Source organism: Nematolebias whitei, chromosome 1, assembly GCF_014905685.2.
Source record: "Nematolebias whitei isolate Nwh7 chromosome 1, NemWhi1, whole genome shotgun sequence".
Lineage (NCBI taxonomy): Eukaryota > Metazoa > Chordata > Actinopteri > Cyprinodontiformes > Rivulidae > Nematolebias > Nematolebias whitei.
This window is the reverse complement of record NC_056498.1, coordinates 83,252,803-83,278,735: the sequence shown is the minus strand read 5'-3', so window position 1 is coordinate 83,278,735 and position 25,933 is coordinate 83,252,803. Positions and strand designations below refer to the sequence as shown.

Below are 25,933 nucleotides of genomic sequence, written 5' to 3'. Positions count from 1 at the left end.
TATATATATATATATTTATTTTATTTTATTTTTTTTATTTTTATTTTTTTTTACAGACCCTGTCTGATCAGGTGGACAATTGTGGGAATCACCCGTTCAAGTCGTCTTGCTAGAACTTTTGCAAGGATTTTTGCACCAGTATTTAGGAACAATATAGGCCAATATGAGCTGGAGTTTAGAATATCTTTATCCTTAGGTAACAGTGAGATTATAGCTTGACGTATGGACAATGGCAATATTTGTGTAGCAAGTAACTCTTCAAGCATTAATAAAGGTGAGAGCAAATTTGAAAATGTCTTTAAAAACTCAAGTGGAAAGCCATCTGACCCTGGGGACTTACCATTTTGCATATCGTTGATCGCAGAATGTATATAAGCTACAGAGAACTATTTTTCCAAATCTTGGGCCAGATCAAGACTCGCCGAGGGAAGTTTAACATCCTTAAGAAAATTCTCTAAGTACAATAGTCTACCTGATGACTCAGATATTTACAATGCTTGGTAGAATATACTTAAACATGTATTAATTCCAGCGTTATTGCAACATTCAGTTCCTTGGTCGTTATTTATTGTTGGAATAGTTTGGTTAGCTGATTGTCGCTGTAGCTAATGTACAAATAAACTCCCAGCCTTTTCACCATGTTCGTAGTAACCATGTCTGGATTTAGATGTTAAATATTCTGCCTGTTGAGTAGACAAAGTATTAAATTCATTTTGAAGTAACAAACATTTTTTCACTAAATCTTGTGATGGGGAGTGGCTACATGTCAAATTGTAAAATCTCATCAGTTAACTGTCTTAACCGTATCAAAACTTTCTTCTTTTTATTTGCACAATAGGAAATTATTTGACCCCTCGCCTTTAATGCTTCCCAGACAGTAAAGAGTGGCATCCCTGGTGTTTAAGTAACTTCAGGAAATAATTCAATTTCAGATGTAAGAAATTTGATAAAGTTCTCCTTGGACAAGAGCAAGGGGTTAAGTCTCCAAGGACAATATACAGATTGTGTGACCGGAAAAAGCAGTTTCATAATAAGTGGACCATGGTCAGAAATAACCATGGCTTCATAATCATATTCTTTCACTAAAGGCAGAATTTGTTTAGAAGTAGTCAATTTGGGAATAGTATGATCTTGAAGTAGGATTACGGAAGCGCACCACACATCGTGTGTGTCATGACCATTTTAATGAGGTCTCTCTTGTAAATGAGTCCTCAAGGCTCAATGGGAACTAACCTGTACAAATAAAGGTTGAAGGAAAACAAAAATCAGCCACACCATAAGATTTAAGGAATGAGCTGATTGATTGAGTGGACTTAGTCAGGGTAGTTTTCCCTATCGAATTACGATCCAGAGATGAAAGCACACAATTTTTGTCACCACCAATTATAATGTTGTGTGTTGATGTATTCAGATTGTTGGGGGAAAAACATCCCAGTTTGGTGCATATACTGAAACCAATGTCACTGGGAGTGTTTATAACTTCTTTACCACTATAACATACTGCCCAGCAGTGTCAGTATGTACACTCAAGGCTGTAAATTGTACCTGCTTGCCAACCCCTTCTTGATTTGGATTGAAAACTGGATTAAAACACATGACCAGACCACTTTTTACCAAAACTTACACTGTCTGCAGAAGGCTGTCGCTTGTGGGTTTTATCCCATCACGCAAAGAGTCGCACTGAAAAATATAGTCCACGCCCACCTGTCATGTGGGCCCTGCCTGGTCCGTATAAATTACGTTGAGAGCGGGTAATCGGCTCCCAAATAGCTTTTTTCTTCAGCCATTCAGGAGCCAGTGAGGCCCAGAGCTTAAAGGGCTACACCTATACTCATAGAATCTGGGGTTACAGTACGTAACCAACGTTCTATTTCGTATAGGCTTCGTCCTTTAAGGCTGTCGCTTTAAGGGTGAAGCAGGAAGTGGTCTTCGCCTCACTGGGTCCATTCGAACACCGTATGAAGCGCCTGCTTGCACCAAAAAACATTTTATCACTCAGCCCTCCATGTGCGTAAATACGCGCTGCGTAATTACACGCACCATGTACAGGCGCGCACTGCGTAATTTATGCATTCCATGTACATGGGCGCCCGGAGAGAAAAGTTCTCGACGGGATAAAGGAGAGAGGCTGAAAAAACAGTGAACAGATTCAAAATAAATGAACTTATTAGTAATCAAATGAACTGATTGGTAACAGTATTCATGAACTGATTAGTGACATTAGAAAAAAAAACCAACAGTCACAAACTTGTGGCTGATAACAAATATCTCACACTGTAATTGCATGCAGTCAGATGTGAGTTTAAACGAAGTTCCATGAAAACAATGAGATTCATTCTGTTAAGGCACCGAGGACAGAATGCGTCATGGAGCGAGCCGACACATCACGCAGATAAAAGCAAATAAATGAGCAGGGCGATGACCACGCGGCCGCAGTGCAAATATCCTGCATTGTCATACCATTATGCAAGGCTGTCGAGGATGCGATTCCTCTGGTCGAGTGCGCCCTGAGGTTGTCAGGGGTCTCTAAACCTGATGCTCTGCAAACTTCAGAAATGGCCTCACACAGCCAGTGTGACAGGCGCTGGGTGGATAATGGGCGACCTACAGAGGCGTCTCTATAATGCACAAACAACTGTTGAGTCTGACGCAGTGTAGCCGTGCATGTTACATAACATGCCAATGTACGCACAGGGCAGAGGAGATGAAAAGATGCTTCTTTTTCTGATTTGTGGGGAGGAGGGAAAAAATCCTCCAACGTTATCATTCTCTATTTAAATGAGCTTGTGATGTTTTTAGGCATAAACGCTGGGTTAGGTCTCAGATCAGCTAAACTGCCGTCAACCTAAATTCTGAGGCATGATGGAGCAACAGAGAGAGCAGATAAATCACTCACTCTCTTTGCAGATGTCAAGGCCAGCAGCAGGGCTGTTTTAAGTGACAAGAATTTAATCAAAACCTGATCTAACAGCTCAAAAGGAGCTTTTATCAGGGCCTGCAGAACCATCGTTAAGTCCCACTGAGGAGTTATGGGCGTGACACAGGTCTGTGCCTCTGTACACCTTTTAGAAAACGCTTCATCAGTGGGTGATTAAAAACTGTTCTGTCACCGAAGCCTTCGTGACAGGAAGAAATCGTTGCAGCATATGTTTTAATTGTGCTGAATGCCAGATTTCTGTCCATCAGCTGCTGCAGAAAGGATAGCACGCCACCTAGTGGACATGAGGTGGCCTCTACACCCTTCTCAGTACACCAGCACTGAAAAGCTGTCCACTTTGATGTGTACAGCGCTGTGGTGGAGGCAGCACGTGAATCCTGGATCGTGCACACTACATCTTGAGAGAGAGACCCATCCTCTCTAAGTGGATCCGCTCAGCGGCCAGACCCAAAGGTACTGACCTATTTCTGGGTAACTCCTGATCACTCCCCCCGCCTGGAGGAGAGCGTCTTTCCTCTACGGCAGTTTTCACAGGTGACCCGATAACAGACATCGCAGGATTGGAGCCCATGGGGCGCTCACGCGCTCGGGGGCTATCAGAAAGGCTGACAATTCTTCCTCCCGAGCTTGGTTCAGAAACCGTGATATTAGAGGGACTGGGGGAAAAGCGTAAAAGAGCATTTTGGGCCACGGGCTGTGGGCAAACGCGTCCACTCCTAACGGTGGTTTGTCCCATGGGCTCAGTGAGAACCACAGTTGGCACTGGGCGTTCTCCCATGAGGCAAACAGGTCCCCTGCCACTGTGCCAAATTTCTCCCACGTCTGAGACATCAGCTCGGGATGGAGGCTCCAGTCCCTGTGACGCGGACTGCCCCTGGACATTATATCCGCTCCTCTGTTTAGGACGCCGGGAATGTACACTGTTCTGATGGAGAGTAGGTTTTTGTGTGCCCAACACAGCAGCTGCCTCGCAATGTATAACATTTGGGCTGAGCACACGCCCCCCTGCCGGTTTATGTACGCTGCAGACACTTTGTTGACTGTGTGAATCAGAACGTGTTGATTCTGCGACACCGGAACAAAAAGTTGAATCACATTCAAAGCCGTGTGGCATTCCAAAACATTTATATGAGCAGCTGTGTGATGTGGCCACAGCGCCCCCACAGTCCGAGATGGGCACGTTCCTCCCCAACCTGACAGGTACGCGTCTGTGAAAACTGAGACGTGTGACGTAGGTCTGCTGATAGGGGTTCCCTCCGACAGAGTGAGGGGATTTTCCCAGTGTCTCAGGTCGATTCCCACGGAGGGGGGTACAAACATCATCCGCCTCTCTTGCCTTACCAGATCTATGCCCAGGTGAGCGGACCATCTCTGGCGGTGTCTTATGTGGAGTAAAACCAACGGAGCCATCGTGTGAGTTGACGACATTGTTCCCAACAGTTTCATGATGGAAACAGCTGTCATTACTCTGCCCAGTTTTACGTGGCGGAGCTGGTCTTTTGGAGCTTCGGTTTTTGTCTGTGATAAACGAGCCCTCATAGAGACTGAGTTTAGCTCTACTCCCAGATAAACGATCATCTGGGCTGGAAGAACCGAGCCCTTCTCCTAGTTTATGGCAAAGCCCAGGTTGTGCTGATACTAGGTCCCTTTAAAGGAGAAGCACAGGAACTTTTTGCATTTTGGAATGATTGGAATGTTGTTCAGGGAGCACGCTCGCTGCCACTCTGCGTAACGCTCTGGGAGCGGGCACGCGTCTTTGTGATGCGTCATGACTTTTACGGACATCAGTCAAGTCAAAAGCCTCTGTGCCGCGCTCAGGCTGTGGGCTCACATCAGAACTGATGTGAGCTGATGTGCGCTGAGGGGAGGCATGCGTGCCCTGAGCAATGCAACGCCGCTTGGGTGGGGGCTGTCGCCACCGTGGGGACACGCGTTTATCTCCGCTGTGGTCAGAAGGGGCAGAACACACCCTGGGCTGAGAGCGAAAAAATTCAATTTTTGCTGCTGTGTCCAGCGGGCATTGTGTGTGTTTTCTCGAGCTGCGGTGACTTTTTAAAAACCTGTTTGAGGACACTGGCTTTTTTTGTGTGGAGGATGTGCGTAGAGAAGTCGCAGTGAGATCATTCGAACTGCCAGTCAGGCTGAAATCAGACACTTTTTTCACTGAATGATGCTTTCGTTTTATTTCAAAACTCAAGTCATCATTATGCACACACACATCCTCCGCAAGGAGTCATTTCTTAAATCTTCTCCCCCGTGAGCCCTGCGGCTGGTTGTTCCAGGGCGGTGCCTGTTGGCGATCTCTGGGGAGACACTGAGCGGCTGGTTGCCGGGATGAGAAGGGCTGTTCTCTGGTGGGAGGACGCTGCTGTAGCTGTGGAGCGTCTCTGCTGCTGTCTCTGGTCACGACGATCCCTCCAGCGGGCGGGGGGGGGGGGGGGGGGGAGTGTGGCTTCATCAGGTGGTGCACAGTCTCCGACACCTCCTCCGACTTCTTCGATTTTTCTAGCATGGCCCTGAAATTGGCTCCGAACAACGCGTCCGTCATGATGGGGCCCTCCAGCAGGTCTTTTTGCAGTTTCTCCGGCAGGGAGGGGGAGTGTCGGAGCCAGGTGGACCGCTGGATCATTGTCATCCAGGTGACGATGCAAGACAGGCAGACAGCAGAGGAAGCGCACAGGTTGATGATGACATCATATACCTTGCAGATTGAGCTCTTTGTCTCCTCAGGCAAGTATGTTTCCTCCAGCTTCTTTGAGATGCTGTAGGCTAGCAAAGCGACATTGTTGTTCGCTGCGGCCACCTGGAACGCACACTGGTGAGCTCGGTTGGAGAGTGACGTCACCGTCTGGTCGTGCTTCCCCAGAGGAACTGGATGCTGGTCCAACCTGGACACTTTTGCTCTGAAAGTTTCGGCCAGGCTTGGCTCAGGGGGGGTACCGAGGGAAAATTCCGCTCAGTAAACCCCTCCACTCTGGCTAGGATACGTGAGAGAAGTGAAGCGTGCTCTATTCACACAAGGAGAGCTGTTAGTCAGGCTACATCTTGTTGTGCCATTAACTCTAAAATGGTTATTTAATCAAGTGTTTACTCATGTTGGTAAAACTAGATCTTTAACAACCCATTAAAATACACCAGAATACAGGAAGGAAGAAGAGAAGAAAAGAAAAGCTTTGCAGAGAGTGGTGAAGGCTGCACAAAAGTCTGTTGGAGTCAGTCTCCCCACCATCACAGACATCTACACCTCCAGATGCAAGAAGAAGGCCTCCTGCATCATGAAGGACCCCATTCACCCAGTACACACATTTTTTGCCCCGCTCCCTTCAAGAAGGAGGTTGAGGAGCATTAAGTGTAGAACAACTAAACTGAGGAACAGCTTCTACCCTGAGGCTGTTAGACTCATGAATCTCTAAAAAAATCACATCATGTTGCTGTGTTCATTCGTACTCATCTGCTCACACAGACTCGTGTTCGTGCTGCTGTTTGGCGTATTGTTTTTTTGTACTACTAGTGATTAGTGTATTTTTAATGTTTTTCATCATTCATATCTTAGATCTTATTACTGTTTTACGTTTACATTTAATACTTTTGTTGGATGTAACTGGGACCCTGTGTACACAATTTCGTTCCACCACATGTAACACATGTGGTGTGTATGACAAATAAAGAACCTTGAATCCTTGAAATGGCATCTACTTTATTCAACATTTTCTGTGGAAGGACCCCCAGACACACTGATGGGGGGGACCAGTGTGTTTGGGGGAGGACCCCCAGACACACTGGTGGGGGGACCAGTGTGTCTGGGGGTTACAAATATGCTTCTCACACCAATGGTCAATGTGCTGCTATCCATCTTCCAGAGTAGGACCCTCACACAGACCAAAGCAGGACTCTCATATTTAAAATACTACACATCTCATGAAAAACAAAGATTACTGTCTTTTTCATTTTGAAGTTTGCCTAATTACTTCTATTAAAAGTAAACTACTGGAAATTGCTGTTGTAATTTGATTCTTTTAATAAGCCATGCAACTTGCTATGACCCCAGGTTTTGAACAGGTGTGATACTGGTGTGTGATCACAGCGTGCACATTTGATGTTGTTCACAGTGGTCCTCCGTGCGCTCAAGGAGCTTGTGTGTTTGCCCAGACACATGAAAAATTAGAGGGAACATTGGATAGTCATTTTTGTGTTTGCTAAAGTCAGTTAGCTGAAGTAGCCATTTTTTTATCAGTTTTAACTTAAAAGTTATTTATAAATGTATATACATGAACTGCTTTTTAGGAGTTTTAATAAAACCTTTTCAGTGGTTCACAAGATATTTTACTAATAGACAAATTAGCATACACGTGCAGTTGCATGACTGCCTGCCTTTCATGGTAGTGGGCTATAAACGGTGATAGCTACACAGCTGCAATAAACCAATCTTTAGTAAATTTGTGTAAATTCTGTGAAACTATGTAAGCTCTGTGAAAGTTGTGCGTTAGCGCTACTGCTCATCAGATGAATCCTTCTGTTTTCACTCCTCAGGTCGGTTTTTGAACAGCGAAGGCACAGGTCTGACCATCCCATCATCCAGCTATTTGCCATTTGGTACTGGGATTCGGGTGTGTTTGGGTGAGGCTTTGGCCAAAATGGAGTTGTTCCTCTTTTTGTCCTGGATCCTACAGCGCTTTACTCTGTCTGTCCCACCAAACCACTCTCTTCCCAGTCTGGAGGGAAAGTTTGGTGTGGTCCTCCAGCCAGTCAAGTACAAGGTGAAAGCCACTCCAAGACCGGGCTGGGAACGGTCCAAGGGCCAGGCATGTTGAGAGGGGTCCGATGTTGTCTGTGGCTCTCTGCTGTGAACATAGAGTATATGGGCATCGTCGAACAAATAAAACAAGCAGCAGTACATTGAACATAAAGTATTTGTTTTAACTTATTGTTTTGCATCGTCACACAATAGATTAAAACATCAACCTGCATTCTGACTCTGAGTAAGTGAGCAAGTAACATCAGCTGATATATTCAAAAAGCGTTCAATACAAAAACAACTGGACTTTATTTGTAACAGAAGACGTTCTGTTACAAATAAAGCAGTTTGAAACTCAACTCCTCGATCAAAGGACATAGAGCAGAAGGAATACTCCTGAAAGCTCAAAACAAGCTGCTCAGTGAGAGAATAAGACAGATACACTTCACCATTGAAGCTCTCTCACTCAAAATGGATCAGACCCTCCAGAAGCTGTCTACTCTGCTACCATTTCCTCTGTTGGAAGAAGTTTCTTGTTTCGTTGAAAAGGCCCAGCTATCACAACATCAAAAGAGCAAGGAACGTCAAAAAAGTAAGTTTCTAAAATTACAACAGAGAGCGGTTTTCTCATCACAAACCATCAGTCAAGATCAGGATTTTGTTGCCAACACTAATTTTCAGGACCAGTGGGTTAGAAATTTGTCTAACAGGACATTGACACAACCTGAGAAAAACGTGCTGGCAAAAGGACTAAATTTTGCCATCTCCCCTCAAGAAATACCTGTTGTGGAACTAATCACGGCCACTGAATCCGCGATTAGGAACAACAACTTGATGGAAGGAGAGGCAGAACAGCTCAGAATGGAAATATCAGCAACCATCTCCAGTGCCAAACCGCCTCCTTCAAACCTCACACCACAGGAAAGGAAAGCTGTAACATCACTCAGCCAGGACCAAAACATCACCATTTTACCAGCTGATAAAGGAAGATGCACAGTAGTCCTCAACACTTCTGATTACCGGAAAAAATAACTACACTACTGAGCGACCGTAACACCTACGAGACCCTGAAGAGGGACCCAACCAGTGCCTACAAAAAGAAAGTCACGGATTACCTGCAAAAACTTGAAAAGGAGAAAACAATCAATCGATCTTTGTATTATAGATTGTACCCAGGGGAAGCCACTCCCTGTCTTTATGGACTCCCAAAAATACACAAAGAAGGAACACCACTCAGACCCATCGTCAGCAGCATGTACTCAGTGACATACAATATTGCTAAATATCTGGCTGATATTTTAGCTCCTCTTGTTGGAAACACACCTCATCACATAAAGAACTCCATTGATTTTGCTAACAAAGTTCAACACTTGAAACTAACCCCAGGAGAAACCCTTGTATCGTATGATGTGACTTCTCTTTTCACATGCATACCCATCTCTGAAGCAGTAGAAACCGTCAGAAAACAACTTCTACAAGACAAGGACTTAATCAACAGGACCAACTTCACCCCGGACCAGATCTGCACCCTGTTGGACCTCTGCCTCTCCACCACTTATTTCAAGTTCAATGACAGTTTTTACAGACAGAAGCACGGCTGTGCCATGGGATCTCCAGTGTCACCCATTGTTGCCAATCTCTACATGGAGGAAGTGGAACAGAGAGCCCTACACTCCTATGAGGGAACTAAGCCAAGCCATTGGTTCCGTTATGTGGATGACACCTGGGTCAAAATCCAAGCCAAGGAAATAGAAGCGTTCACCAGACACATTAACTCGGTCGATAACAACATCAAGTTCACCAGAGAGGATGCAAACAACAACAACTTGCCTTTTTTGGACTGTTTGGTTCAGATGGAGAGAGAGGACAGCCTCAACATTGAAGTGTACAGGAAACCAACCCACACAGACCAGTATCTTCTGTTTGACTCCCACCATCCACTGGAACACAAACTCTCTGTCATCAGAACTTTACAACATCGGGCCGAATGCGTCCCCACAAGGACAGAAGGGAAGGAAAAGGAACTGAAACACGTTCAAGAAGCTCTTCTAACATGTGGATATCCTAACTGGGCTTTTGTCAAGTCAGCGAGGAAATCTACAAAACACACCAATAAACTGAAAAAGGAGAACAACAGACGTAAAAACATTGTCATCCCTTATGTTGCTGGAGTATCAGAGAAATTCAGAAGGATCTTCAACAAACACAACATCCCAGTACATTTCAAACCCAGCAGAACTCTCAGACAGAGGCTGGTCCACCCTAAGGACAAGACACCCATACACCAACAGAGTGGTGTAGTGTATGCGGTCCAGTGCAGCGAGGACTGTCCAGACCTCTACATTGGAGAAACTAAACAGCCTCTTCACAGACGCATGACTCAACACAGGAGAGCCAGCTCCACAGGACAAGACTCAGCTGTTCACCTCCATCTCACAGATAAGGGACACTCTTTTGAGGACCAAAATGTGCACATTTTGGACCGAGAACACAGATGGTTTGAGAGGGGGGTGAAGGAAGCAATTTATGTAAAAAGAGAAAAACCATCTCTCAACAGAGGAGGAGGCCTCAGATTCCCACTTTCAAAACATATAATGCAACTTTAAAACAGATTCCCAGCCGGTTTTCACACCTGATGGGAACAGAGGGGCCTCGACTGTGAATTAGAGGAACAAAGACCTACTGTTTTAGGTTTTAGGTGTGAACTGCCAATATACATATATGTGTGTGTGTGTGTCTTATCTCACTCAGCCTTATAACCTGTATCTCTCACTTTCTGCTCTTTGAATTGAGAAAGCTCCTCGGATGAGGAGCGAAACGTCTTCTGTTACAAATAAAGTCCAGTTGTTTTTGTATTGAACGCTTTTTGAATTCATCATGTCCTGGATGACTGAGAATCTTCACCAGCATCAGCTGATATACTACAGTCATGGGAAAAAAGAATGTCCAGTTTTTCAATTCAAGGGTTTTATAATAAAATACTGATCTGGTCTTTACCAGGCATCCAAATCTAACCTCAAGTGTACAAAACACACAACAGATTCTAGCGTGACATTATTTAGTACCGGTAAACAAAAACGTTGTCAAAATGGTAAGGTGTGTGTGCCCACCCCATTATTTAACAGCCTGTAGAACCTCTTTAGCAGTAGTAAATGTATTTGTTTTCTGTGACTTTGTCAGTCTCCCTTGTCACTGTGTAAGAATTTTAACTCGCTCTTTTTTACAACGTTGCTTCAATTCGTTGATGTTTGCAGATATTTTTGTTTCTTTACAGCTCTCTGAGGTCCCACCACAGCATTTCAGTCAGGTCCAATGTCTGGACCGTTGCAGCATCTTGATTCTTCTCATTTCCAGCTGTACTGTTGTAGATGTGCTGCTGTGATGGAGATTACTGTTCTGTTGTATTCTGACCAAGTTTGTTTCAATCTTCTGCAGTCAGACAGATGCTCTCGTATTTGACTCTAAAATCCTTTGGTCTACAGAGGAGTTCATGAGTGGCTCAATGACTGACAGGTACGCAGATCCTGTGGCTGCACAATAACCCTAAATTAGGGCTATTCAATTAAACTGCTCAGGGGGCCACAGTTAAAGCCAAGAGTTCAGGGACTGGACATCCAGTAGTTATTGTAAATGGTAAATGGTAAATGGACTGTACTTATATAGCGCCTTTCTATCTTATTTCAAGATACTCAAAGCGCTTTACACTACAATCTGTGTCCTCATTTACCCATTCATACAGCACTCTACTAGATCTCTACAAAGGTAATTGAACAAATTATTCTAAAGAGACTAATCAGTGCTTTATCACATTCATACACTGATGGGACACACATCAGAGGCAGTGAGGGGTTCAGTGTCTTGCCCAGGGACACTTCAGCATGTGACTGCTGGTGGATTCGAACCCCCAACTCTTGCATTGGAGGACAACTGCTCTAACCATTCAGCCACAGCCGCCCCATTCAGCCACAGCCGCCCCATTGTCATTGTGTTTGTTTTATGAATTAAAATCTAGTTTCATTTTAAATGATCCCATTAGTGGGCCAAACTGAGTTCACCAGTGGGCTTGATTTAGCCCCCAGGCCACCAGTATAGCCTTGCAAATCATCATCCCTCCACCACCAGGTTGACAGTTAGTATTAGATGTTCGTTCTGATATGATGTGTTTGTTTGTTTTCAACGGAAACACTTTACAATAAGGTACGCAAAATTTGATTAACTACTAGGGAATGCCTCAGGAACGATTCAGGAGCTAATGGGAAGTTAACCAGTACTTACTGGGGAACACAGAGCCATGCCTTATTAGGGGTCTACTAGTTTGTTACCACAGAAACAGAGAAGAAATTATCCATGTGTATTCTGAATAAACCCTGCACCAGTGAGGTCACAGCTGACATAGTTGAGATGACAGCAGTACAAGATTATGAAATCAGTTCTTACCACTGATTACTGGTAAGAATCCAGTAAAACCAGTAATCACTAGGAAACAGTTTTTTGACAAGTACGAGCTGTGATCTCACTGGTGCAGGGTTTATTCAGAAGCCAAATGGTGAATATCTCCTCTGTTTCTGTGGTAACAAACCAGTAGTCCCCTAATAAACCTTGGCTGTGTGTTCCCCAGTATGTACTGGTTAACTACCCATTAGCTCCTGATGTGTTTCTCTTTGGTTTCCTTGGTAACTACCCATTAGTTCTTGATTAGTTCCTCTTCATTCACAAGGTAACTAACCAGTAGTCCCCTAATAAGATTTGGCTGTGTGTTCCCCAGTAAGTACTGGTTAACTACTCATTAGCTCCTGATTCATTCCTCTTTGGTTTCCATAGTTACTACCCATTAGTTCCTGATTAGTTCCTCTTTGTTTCCCAGGTTAGTCCCCTAATAAAGCTTGGTTGTGTGTTGCCCAGTAAGTACTGGTTAACTACCTTTTAGCTCCTGATTTGTTCCTGATTCGTTCCTGAGGCATTCCCTGGTAGTTAATCAAACTTTGTGTACCTTATTGTAAAGTGCTACCTTTTCTACTATGGTGCTGTGCATTATGGGTAAACATCTCTATTTTGTTTAGCTAAGGCCTGTAGTGACAGAGGATTCAGAGGATTTGTTTGTTATGTTTTTAATAGTCTGACCACAGGGTGAATTTGCTTGGACGCCCACTTCTGGACAGACTGGCAGCTGTTTTAACATTTTCCACTTGTGGATCATCTTCCTCAAAGTGTTGGAAATAACTTTTAACCCTTCACAGATTAACAGGCAGCAACAGTTCATTCAGTCATTGCTGATGTGTTTCCATCTACGCATTGTGTTGATGCACCTGTTTGCTTCAGAACAGCAAACTTTATTTGCTGTGGTGAAGTTTGCTGATAATCATTTTTTAAAATGTATTTAATTAGCAGCATGAAGTTAAAACTGGATTACCTTCCCCCCATGACTGTAGGGTATTTGAGCAAACTGAAGTTAAGGGTGAAACTCCAGTTCCACAACATAATTTTGTTGATCATAACAGATTTGACCTAAATTTAAAAAGTAGAAATATCCATCCATCATTCATCCATTATCTTCCACTTGTTCCGAAGTCGGGTTGCGAGGGCAGCAGCTTGAGGAGGGAGGTCCAGCCATTTCTTTCCACAGCCACCTCTTCTAGATCTTCTAGCTTATCTGGGGGGACCCCAAGGCATTCCCAGGCCAACCAAGAGACATAGTCTCTCCAGTGTGTCCTGGGTCTTCTCCGGGGTCTCCTCCCAGTCGTACATGATCGAAGCACCTTACAAGGGAGGCGCACAGGGGGCATCCTTACTAGATGCCCAAACCACCTCAACTAGTTCCTCTTGATGTGGAGGAGCAGCAGTTCTACTCCGAGTCTCTCATGAATAATTGAACTTCTCACCCTATCTCTAAGGGAAAGTCCAGCTATCCTGCGGAGGAAACTCATTTCAACCACCTGTATCCACGATCTCGTTCTTTCGGTCACTACCCAGAGTTCATGACCATAGGTGAGGGTAGGAACGTAGACTGACCGGTAAAGAGAGAGCTTTGCCTTACAGCTCAGCTATTTCTTCACCACAACGGACCAGTACAGAGTCTGCAATACTGCAGATGCTGCACCAATCCATCTGTCAACCTCACGCTCCAGTCTTCCCTCACTCGTGAACAAAACACCGAGATACTTGAACTCCTCCAGTTGAGGCAGAACCTCACCCTCGACTTGAAAAGAACAATCAACCCTTTTCCTACTGAGGACCATGGCCTCAGATTTGGAAGTGTTGATTCTCATCCCAGCTGCTTCACACTCAGCTGCGAACCACTCCAGTGAGAGCTGAAGATCACGGTACGATGACGCCAACAGGACCACATCATCTGCAAAGAGCGGAGATGGAATCCTGAGGCCACCAAACTGAAAACTCTCCGCCTCCTGGCTGCACCGAGAAATTCTGTCCATAAAAGTTATGAACAGAATCGGTGACAACGGGCAGCCCTGGCAGAGTCCAACTCCCACCCTGATAGGATTTGACAGTACCGGCAATTCGAACCAAACTCCTGCAACATTTGTATAGAGACCAAAAAGCCTGTAACAACGGGCCCCCAATCCCCACATTGTTCCTCATGGATCTTAGGTTCTACCTAGGTGGCTGTGGCTGAGTGGTTAGAGCAGTCGTCCTCTAATGCAAGAGTTGGGGGTTCAAATCCACCAGCAGTCATATGCCAAAGTGTCCATGGGCAAGACACTGAACCCCTCATCGCCTCCAATGTGTGTCCCATCGGTGTATGAATGTGATAAAGCTCTGATTAGTTTCTTTAGAATGATTTGTTCCATTATCTTTGTAGAGATCTACAAACTGGATTCCAAAAAAGTTGTGACACTAAACAAATTGTGAATAAAAACTGAATGCAATGATGTGGAGATGGCAAATGTCAATATTTTATTCATAGTATAACATAGATGACAGATCAAAAGTTTAATCTGAGTAAATGTAACATTTTAAAGGAAAAATATGTTGATTCAAAATTTCAGTGTCAACAAATCCCAAAAAAGTTGGGACAAGTAGCAATAAGTGGATGGAAAAAGGAAATTGAGCATATAACGAACAGCTGGAAGACCAAATAACACTAATTAGGTCAATTGACAACATGATTGGGTATAAAAAGAGCTTCTCAGAGTGTCAGTGTCTCTCAGAAGCCAAGATGGTAAGAGGATCACCAATTCCACCATTGGTGTGCAGAAAGATAGTGCAGCAATACCAGAATGGTGTTACCCAGCGTAAAATAGCAAAGTCTTTTAAGTTATCATCATCAACCGTGCATAGCATCATCAAAAGATTCAGAGAATCTGGAACAATCGCTGTGCGTAAGGGCCAAGGCCGTAAAACTCTACTGGATGCTCGTGATCTCCGAGCCCTTAAACGTCACTGCACCTCAAACAGGAATGCCACTGTCAAGGAAATAACAGAATGGGCTCAGGAATACTTCCAGAAAGCATTGTCAGTGAACACAATCCACCGTGCCATCCGCCGTTGCCAGCTGAAACTCTACACTGCAAAGAGGAAGCCATTTCTAAGCAAGCTCCACAAGCTCAGACGTTTGCACTGGGCCAGGGATCATTTAAAATGGAGTGTGGCAAAATGGAAGACTGTTCTGTGGTCAGATGAGTCACGATTTGAAATTCTTTATGGAACACTGGGACGCCATGTCATCCGGACCAGAGAGGACAAGGATAGCCCAAGTCGTTATCAACGCTCCGTTCAGAAGCCTGCATCACTGATGGTATGGGGTTGCATGAGCGCTTGTGGCATGGGCAGCTTGCATGTCTGGAAAGGCACCATTGATGCAGAGAACTATGTTCAGGTTCTAGAACAACATATGCTCCCATCTAGACATCATATCTTTCAGGGAAGACCCTGCATTTTTCAACATGATAATGCCAGACCACATTCTGCAGCAATCACAACATCATGGCTATGTAGGAGAAGGATCCGGGTACTGAAATGGCCAGCCTGCAGTCCAGATCTTTCACCTATAGAGAACATTTGGCGCATCATAAAGAGGAAGGTGCGACAAAGAAGGCCCAAGATGATTGAACAGTTAGAGGCCTGTATTAGACATGAATGGGAGAGCATTCCTATTTCTAATCTTGAGAAACTGGTCTCCTCTGTCCCCAGCCGTCTGTTGAGTGTTGTAAGAAGATGGGGGGATGCCACACAGTGGTAAAAATGGACTTGTCCCAACTTTTTGGGGGTTTGTTGATGCCATGAAATTTGGAAACAACAGATTTTTTCCCTTAAAATGATACATTCTCTCAGTTTAAACTTTTGATCTGTGATTTTTGTTCTATTCTGAATAAAATATTAGATGTTGGCACCTCCACATCATTGCATTCAGTTTTTATTCACAATTTGTTTAGTGTCCCAACTTTTTTGGAATCCGGTGTGTAGTAGAGTGATGTATGAAAGGGTAAATGAGGACACAGATTGTAGTGTAAAGCGCTTTGAGTTTCTTGATTAGATTGAAAGGCGCTATTTAAGTACAGTCCATTTACCATTTACCATTTACCAATGATCAGACTCGCTTCTCCAGTACCCCTGAATAGACCTTACCAAGGAGGCTAAGGAGAGTGATGCCCCTATAATTGGAGCACACCATCCGGTCCCCCTATTTGAAGATGGGAACCACCACCCCAGTCTGCCAATCCAGTGGCACTGCCCTCGATGTCCACGTGACGTTGCAAGTAGTAATATTCCAACACAAATTCTAAAATAATTAAATTTGGATATCATTTCATGTACATTCATTTTTTTAGTCCCACTTTTCCCTCTTATTAAATGATTTGACCTTTCTATGTCTGAAATTATTCATATAAAACAAATTAGACAAATCTTTCTTAAAGAACAAGTAAAATTATAAATAAAACAGTGTTTCTACGATTTTATCTGATCTGATGCACAGCGTGCAGCAAAAGTACGCGGTATAAACTACTGTAAGTAAATATGGTACAAGTATGTGATATTTGTTCATTGTTGGCATTTTGTTTTAAAAGTTTTGTTTTTGGTTAAGTTTTTATGTCAGTTTTTGTTTTTACTGAGTTATAATTAGACAATAGAGTTTTATGTAGCAATTGTTTTTAATACGTTTATTAATCTGTTGTTTTCCTACCCTGTGCATTCTAACATTATGTATGCATAGCCACATTTTCACATTTGGACTATCATTACCTTGTGTTTAAATTTTTATTATTTTCTTGGTTTTGACTTTTTGTTCCACTCTCAAACCTGCATATGTATTTCTTTGGATTATTATTTTTTTAAATAAAGCATGTTGAAACTTTTGATTATTTCTGTTGTCCTGTTTGGTCTTCTTATATGAAGAATTATTGAAAACACATTTTAAAACAGTGATTCTAACATATGTATTGATATTTGTTTTATTACCTAAATATAAGACACAAGCAGGCCCAGGAAAACAGTTAAATAATAACAGAAGGGTTCTGATGTTTTCAAGATGCTTTGAAACAGACATCCATCTAGTGGAAAGTGGGCAGTACGGAACAAGAAGACCCCACTCCATATGGAAAAACAAAGTCCCCTCTCTTTCAATTTGAGGACTATATATTATTATATATAAATAGGACAAAATAAAAGTAGTTGATCTTTACTAGGTTCTAAAGTTATAATTAATAAAAGTTCAAATAAAACAACAAAAACTGAAATGAGTTCAGCCATGGGTAAAAGAAAAACAGCTTCGGTTCCATCGACTTGATTGGATTCAGTTTTTACATCCATCCATCGTCTGCTTCTTCCTTTTTGGGTCATGGGGGTCACTGGTGCCCATGTCCAGCAGTCACTGTGCAAGACGCGGGTGACACCTGGACAGGTCTACAAGTCCATCACAGGGACACATAGAGACAAACAAGACAAACAACCATTCACTCTCTCATTCACACCTAGAGACAATTTAGAGTTACCAATCAGTCTAACGTATGTTTTTGGTCTGTGGGAGGAAACGAATACGCGGAGAAAACCCGCGCATCACGGAGAGAACATGCAAACTCCACCCAGAAAGATCCCCGGCCGGGATTCGATCCGGCAAACTTCTCGCTGAGAGGCTGTAGCTCAACCAACTGTGCCACCCAATTCTGTTTTTTAGTGGTTGTAAGTGTGTTGGTTTTAGAACGAAACTCTGCAGAACACCTGAAGCCAGCTGGTTCAACTACACCTGTTTTTATTGTAGGATTGTATAAACATGAACTAAAATGCATATATATATATATATATATATATATATATATATATATATATATATACATGCACACACACACACACACTAGGGGGAGAGGTGGCATCGCCTGTGATTGGAAGGTTGCTGGTTTGACACCCTGGACAACATCAAAATGTGGGTAGGAAATGTGAAGCACCCACACCTGCCTCCACCCTCATTTCACCCACTCTGGGACCTTGACCAAGGCCCTTGACCCCCACCATCTGCTCCCCGGGTGCCCTAGATAGCAGCTTTCTGCTTCACAGAGAGGGCTGTGGTAGCTCGGTGCCTTTGTGGTTGCGTCAGGAAAGGCATCCGGCATAAAAATAATTGGCATATCTTCATGTGAGTTAGTTCACTGTGGTGACCCCTGAAGAAAGGAGCAGCCGAATATATATATATACGCAGCCATTATACAAAGTATATATGTATATATATATATGTGTATATATATATATATATACATATATGTATATATATATATTTATATATGACGACTGTGTGCTTGGCTTCAGCGGATTATCAAACAGAGAAGATTCCAGAATCTGGCAGAGATCCAGAAAGAGTGGAATGAGGCAGAGTCGCAGCTTCAAAAACCACCACATTCAGACGTATCCGGGAGATGGGCTACAACTGTCGGGTTCCTCGGTCCTCTTTTCCTATGAAAGTAAAGTGTGCCTTTCATTCAGAAATCAATGTACAAGGGTTTGGAGGAAGAAGGGTGAGGAACAGAACCCATACTGCTTGAGGTCCAGTGTGAAATATCCACAGTCAGTCATGATTTGGGGTGCAATGTCCAGTGCAGGTGTTGATAAACTCTGCTTTCTTAAATCCAAGGTCACCACAACAGTCTACCAGAATGTTTTAGAGGACTTCATGATTCCTTCTGCTGAGGATCTGTATGGAGATGCAGATTTCATCTTCCAGCAGGACCTGGCTCCTGCCTGTGCCACCAGAAGCACCAAAACCTGGTTTGATGCCCATGCCATGGTGCTTGACTGGCCAGCCAACTCACCGGACCTAAACTCCATTGAGAATCTATGGGGTATTCTCAAGAGGAAAATGAGGTGCACCAGACCCAACAACAAAGAAGATCTGACAGCATCAAGGAAATGTGGGCTTCCATAACTCCCAGTCAATGCCACGTCACATCGAGGCAGTGATTAAGGCAAAGGGATTCACAACCAAGTATTGAAGATTGACATATCGTTTTGAAAATACCATATTTTGATTGATTTGTTTTGATCCTAATTTCTTTCTTTTTTTCTGCAAAAACTGAGAAGTAGTGTGGGCTGATGTCTTCACGGTATTCTAATATTTTGAAATCCTGTTTTCATGGGTTTCATGAGCTGGAAACCCAAATTATGTAAAAATAAACAAATAAATACTTGAAATTGTTTAAATTGTGGACCCTGAATCTATCATCTATTAAAGATGAACTTTATGATATATATGTGTGTGTGTGTGTGCGTGCGTGCGTGTATACTATGCACTACAGCAAATATTTTTAAAATTCATTTTCTTTTGTGTTTGTATTTGCTGTCCATTAACAAACTGAGTTTTTGATTAGAAAAACAAAAGCACTTTTCAAAGTGAACATTTTTAAAAACGCCAAGTAAATGCTTTGTCTGCATGTTGTGTGGACTCAAAATACAGGGAATATGAAAAACAATGACCCAGGAATCACTAATGGATCAAGCCTGCCATAAAATTGAAACATCTGGAAGAGCAGTGCCACAGTGAAGCCAGTTTCACCCCATAATGAATGCATGTAAACATCTGGCTGCAATTCCATATAACGTTGATGACCATCGATATTATACAGCTGCAGGTGGTCCTTATGCGGTCGTGTAGATGGATGGAGGAACCAATCTAGTTGAGGCTGTCTTTGTTGGGATAGACTGAAAAATAGAAAGAACAGCTACAGGAAAAGTTTGGTTCACAGCTGTTTGACAAGGCTGAGAAAGGTGACTGATCATTTAGTGAAAATGTCATGAACCAGAGGCCGGATCGCAAACAACAACAACAACCACTGAGAGGGTTAAAAGATTTATTGTGAAATAAAGTAAAACTCTGGAGTAGGTCCAGTTCTGGGCTGGTTCCGATCTTCTGATTGGTAGTTCGTGATTGGGTAGTGTTGTAGTGGCGGGCTGCCAGTAGAGGTAGAACTGATGTTAAGGTCCACTGGAACGGAGTCCAACAGGCTTGCAACTAAAAGATAAAGGTTAGTAGATGCAGGGGGAAAGAGACTAATTGGGGAAATGAATCTGTGGGAATCAGATTCAGGGGTAAGGATAAGTCCGTGATACAGAATGAGCTTGACCTTTAATCCGTGATCCAAAAAACAGTCAGAAGGGAAAGGCAGAGTTCATACCGTGAAGTCAGTTGTTCAGCAGAAGTATCCAGTACGTGATCCAAAAAGAGAGTCAAAAAACAAGAGCATGAGTCGGTACCTGATCAGATGAGCAAAAGCAGACGAGGGCTGAGGCAAAAGCGTGGTCGTGGTCAAGGCAAGGGTCATGAACGTGATGAGTCAATCAATGGAATGCTGGAAAGTCTACTGCTGATGAGACAGGATAGAGAATCTGGCCCAGACTGAGAGGAATGAGTGAGCTTAAGTACTGACTGGACCAGGTGGTGGAGCTGTGGGATAATGAGCGGTGACAGGTGACATGAGTTGAGTGATTACTGAGTGTGCAGCATGACAGAGGAGCTGACAGAGAGCAGAGCTATGACAGAAAAAGAATAAAAGAAAATATTAAATTATAAGCCATGATAAGTTTATTCAAAAACATCAAATCTTACATTTTTGAGAACAAAAGAACAGATTTTATATGATTAAAAACTTTTGGACAAGGACTTTGAAAATACTCGTACAAGCCATCGGTCAGTACTACATCCTAATGCAGACCATTAGTAAAGTTCTTTATAGGCTTTTGCACTAAATTAGTAATAAACTAACCCTTTTTAGTGTATTAAAGGGGACACGGGTCAGTCAAATCACAACTACATTTATCCAAATTGCTTATTAGAAAAATAAAATAAAAAGTCTACAGAAGAAGACTGCAGTGAATCTTTGAAACTGGAGGATAATTTAGCCTGATTTTAAACTGACAGGGTATTTTAGCCTCTCGATGAGGTGTACTATTGCTGTCATTTTGGTGGTGATTGAAACGCATGAAGCAAAAACAAAACTATAAAAATTAACACTGACCATATCATCTGATGAAAAACCAAGAGTTGCACAATAAAGTTACTACCAGCCAGTCAATCTGTGAGTAATGTGAAAGACTTTCATTGCTGAGCATGTGAAGTCCATTACAGTGCATGTCTCCCACACTTGCCAGTGCTTCACTGAAACCCATTTTTATTTTTTCTAATCTGGTTATTGCCAGTGTGCAGTATGGGTGCAACTGTACATGGGTGGCTGTGGCTGAGTGGTTAGGGACGTTGTCCTCATATGCAAGAGTTGGGGGTTCGATTCCACCAACAAGTCACATGCTGAAGTGCCTCTGGGCAAGACGCTGAACCCCTCATTGCCTCTGATGCGTGGCCCATGATCAGTGTATGAATGTGATAAAGCTCTAATTATTCTTTGTACAGATCTAGTAGAGTGCTGTATGAATGGGTAAATGAGGCACAGATTGTGTTGTAAAGCGTTTTGAGTATCTTGATAAGATAGAAAGGAGCTGTATAAGTACAGTCCATTTACCACTTACATGCATTTGTATCAACTGTTAAGGTACAAGTATCAGGGATTCTGATTATCAGGATTTCAGGAGTGGTGATCACCTCTTCTGCACACAGGGAACAGATGTTATTTTAATTTGCTTTTTGCTACCTGTCATAAAAGAATGAGTACAAGAAGAGACTGTATAAAGCACTCTACATTGAAACAATCGTTTGTCCAAATGAAGCAGGAGGTGTTTTAGATATTTACGTTTGTTTCATACCAGCTGTGTGAACATTTTCCCATGACCTGTTGCAGAATTCTTAAATTCATATGTGGCAAGCAAAAAAAGGGTCATAATTCATGTGCTTTAAAATACCTTAATAAATTAATAAAAGCTTCTAAATATATCCAGAAGCATTTAATATTCAACATCTGCATAGAACACCCATCAGCTTCTCAGTTTTTAAAGTATTATTTGTTGTACTTTCACATTTGGAGATGGAATGTCTCTTGTACAGTGATAGCTGGATATGGGCACCAATGACCCCACCACCCAAAAAGGAAGAAGCGGGTAAAGATAATGGATGGATGGATGTTATGCAATGCATTTTATTGTGCATCAAGTTTAGGATAAACTAACACTACAAACAGTACTCCATTTTTTGCATTTTTTTAACAAAAGAAAGACACTTTTCAGTTTGGAGTTCATCCAACTTTTCAACACACGAACTGTAAAAATATTTCAAGTTCCAATTGAGCAACAGGACTTTTTAAATTACCAGCTGAGAATTCCTCCCTTTCTGTACATTTGGGGAAGTTATTGTCCAGTTCAAAAAATAAAAATTGGTATTTGTAACTTGCTCTTGGGGTACCAAACCATGATTCCAACATGAAGGTACTTGCAGAACAATGATTTACAGATGAAACCAGATATTTACATAAACTGCATAAAAAGACTCACTGCTATTTTTCTCACTCTGACATTAAATCAGACTAACCCTTTACTGTTTGAGGTTTCCAAATTTATGTTATATAGATTGTTTTTTCCTCGTCATGCCATATATTTTGTGAAACATCCCCAAGACATAATTTGAGTTTTGGAGTAATGTTTTCTTCCTTGCTATGTGGCCTTTCAGTCCATGTGGGTACAGGACTTGTTAACCTGTGGATAATGACTCTCTCTACAAGGTTTAGTCAGAACCTTTGCATGGTCTTTTGCTTTTGTTTTGTGGTTGAGACTCACAGTTTGCCCCCAAATACATTAATTTCAGAAACACAGAACTCTTTCCTGAGCAGTATGATGGCAGGACATTCCCACAGTGTTCACAGTTCTTTTATAAGTTTGAACAGATGAATGTAGCACCTCCAGGCATCTGGAAATTGTGCCCAAGGATGAACCAGAGTTATGCAGGTGAACAATTATTTTCCTGATGTCTTGGCAGACATCTAAATATTTTCCCATAATGTCACACAAAGAAGCAGTGTGCTTGACGTGTGCCTTAAAATGATGCAGAGGTGTACCTCAAATGTCAACTAATCTATCAAAAGCTTTGAAAGACACGGCATCATCCTGTGAGCTTTTTAAATTTGATTGAAGGCATAGTATCTTGGTGTATGAAAACTTGTAATTTTGAGGAACGTAATAAACATATTATCTTAAAGAATTTCCTGTCTTTGATTATTTGCGAATTTTGCAAACAGAAATTATTTATAAGGCCTAAAACAGGTAAGGTATAGTCTGATGTAATGTAAAAAAAATGTAAACAACAATAATAATGTATTGTTATACAGTGTATGTCAACATCTGTTTTCAACTGTATTACTGTTACACCCCTAGTACGTAGAAAATATGTTTGTGCAGATGCTATTTGAGCAGAAAGGGCTTGCTGACCAGCTTAGTAGATGGTCCGTCTTTGTTGCTGCAGGGAAAAACTGAAGTCTGTGATGGTATCAGTCCGATAACTCACAGTGAGTACCAGCGGTCAGGACTTCATGGGACCTTACTGGTGAACAGAGGCCTGAACAACTGATGAGGATGTGAAATCAGCAGCATGTTTCATCAAACTATTAGACAAGACATTTTCAAGGGAGGTAGCTCTTCATGCTGTGGCGGTCCAAATGGGAGCCGTCAGGTGAACTGAAGCTGTGCTGAGATGAAATGTTTCCAAACTGTAGACAGACTGCAAAGTCAACATGTGACCAGTGTCTTTGGAGCTCATCTTGGATCTGTTCCTGACCCAAACATCAGCTTGTTCCCAAGTTATCATATCCACTTGAATTCATGAAGATGTATTCAAACTGCTTTTGTTTTGTAATACATCAAAGTTTATGAACTGCTACACCAGGAGAAACAAGTGAGAATACACTGGAATAGTGTCTGAGATTTGGTGGATCAGGTTCACCAGTACAGTGGACAATAGCTTGTCACCCATGGAAGAACAGCAGTGTAGTAAAAAATGTTGTGACTTTTGTTAGTTTTCAGCCAGTGACAGTGCCAAAGCTGCCTGAAGTGCTGCTTCTTCATCAATGCTGTAGTCCTGAGAGAAAAAAAGAGAGAAATATATACAGTAACTTTTTTGGTCAATGAAAAAAATTACACACTTTTCTTCTTCCTCAGATAAATAACATTATTCACTTTACATGTATATGAATGTTTCTGTACAGTGCCCTGCGATGACTTCTGTTGTGACTTGGAGCTATATAAATAAACTGAACTGAAATGTAAATTCTTCTTTCAGCTGTCCCCTCTTCAGGGGTCACTACAGTGAGTCATCCTCCTCTATCTCACTCTGTCCTCTGCATCCTCTGTCCTCACTCCAACTACTTCCATGTCCTCTCTAACTGCATCCATATATCTCCTCTTTGTCTTTTTCTTGGCAGCTGCATTTCTAACATCCTTCTACCAATATACCCACTGTCCCTCCTCTGGACATGTCCAAACCATCTCAATCTAGACTCTCTAACTTTATCTCCCAGTTGTTCAACTTGTGCTGGACTGCTGATGATCTCATTCCTAATCTTATCCATCCTTGTCACTCCTAAGGAGAACCTCCTCAACATCCTAATTTCTGCCACATTCAGTTCTTTCTCCTGTCTTCTCAGGGCAATGTACAGAAACATGTCCATGTCTCTGTCTCCAGACAATATAACACAGCTGGTCTCACAACTGTCTTGTAAACTTTTCCTTTGATCTTTGCTGCCACCATTTGTCACAAATCACCCCTGAAACTTTTCTCCATCCACTCCATCTGTCTGGACTCTCTTTTTCACCTCTTTACCACACTCCCCATTTTCCTGGACAGTGGACCCCAAGTACTAGAAGTCCTGCACATTTGTGACCTCTGCTCCTTGTAGCTTCACTGTTCAACCAGCCTCCCTCTCATCCACACACATGTACTCTGTCTTACTACGACTTAATTGCATTCCTCTTCTTTCAAGTGCACACCTCCACCTCTTTAACATCTCCTCCACCTGTTCCCTGTTCTCACCACAGATCACAAAGTCATCTGCAAACATCAAAGTCCATGGGGATTCCTGCCTGACTTCATCTCATCAGTTTTAAGATTAGGCTTAAGTCTCCTTTTTGATTCTATAGTTAGGGTTGGCTTGCGTTTCCTGGGCTATCTTTTAGTTATACTGCTATAGGCTTGAGGACAAACTGACTACATTTCTTTACTATGCTACTGTCTTTACTTCCTTCTACCTTGAGCAAACTCAACTTGTTTTGTATTTGTAATTATTTATCCTTGACATGTATGTTTGTCTTTCATCCAATAGGAGGTACACCTGCACCTACATCTGGACATGCCATTCTGTGTTTGTTTGTCTCTCCCTTCTGTCCTCTCAAACCCAACTGATCGAAGCAGATGACCGCTTGTCCTGAGCCTGGTTCTGCTGGAGGTTTCTTCCTTTGAAAAGGGAGTTTTTCCTTTCCACTGTTGCCTTTGTGCTTGCTCAGGATGGAAGACTGTGATGAAGTGAAGATTGAACGTGTCTGCTGGATTCCTTAGATAGATAACTTTACTAATTGGCTTTTCTATGTAAGTGAATGTTTCTGTACAGTGCCCTGAGACAACTTTGTTGTGAATTGGCGCTATATAAATAAACTGAATTGAATTGAATCTCTCATTTAGGGGGCAGCTGTGGCTAAGTGGTTAGACCAGTCATCTTCCAACGGTAGAGTTGGGGGTTCGATCCCACCAGCAATCACATGATGAAGTGTCCCTGGTCAAGACATGGAACGCCTCATCGCCCCCAATGTGTGTCCCATCAGTGTATGAATGTGATCTAAAGCATTGATAAGTCTCTACAGATTCAGATTAGCTTTGTAGAGATTTAGTAGAGTGC

The 25,933-nt window shown here is 42.5% G+C and overlaps 3 protein-coding genes across 3 annotated transcripts in view; 1 reads left to right on the top strand and 2 right to left on the bottom strand.

Annotated features, from left to right (window-relative positions):
- LOC119430866 (steroid 17-alpha-hydroxylase/17,20 lyase) overlaps nucleotides 1-7,749 on the top strand; it is a 23,056-nt gene extending 15,307 nt beyond the window's left edge. Inside the window, exon 7 of the mRNA XM_037698348.1 lies at nucleotides 7,469-7,749. Within this exon, the coding sequence (XP_037554276.1) occupies nucleotides 7,469-7,749 (281 nt within the window). The remainder of the gene's footprint in view (nucleotides 1-7,468) is intronic.
- LOC119413748 overlaps nucleotides 1-25,933 on the bottom strand; it is an 880,117-nt gene that overhangs the window by 814,574 nt on the left and 39,610 nt on the right. The window lies entirely within an intron of this gene.
- The window catches only part of LOC119413806 (E3 ubiquitin-protein ligase RNF166), a 31,193-nt gene continuing 27,657 nt past the window's right edge, over nucleotides 22,398-25,933 (bottom strand). Inside the window, exon 6 of the mRNA XM_037680872.1 lies at nucleotides 22,398-24,123. Within this exon, the coding sequence (XP_037536800.1) occupies nucleotides 24,058-24,123 (66 nt within the window). The 3' untranslated portion in view covers nucleotides 22,398-24,057. The remainder of the gene's footprint in view (nucleotides 24,124-25,933) is intronic.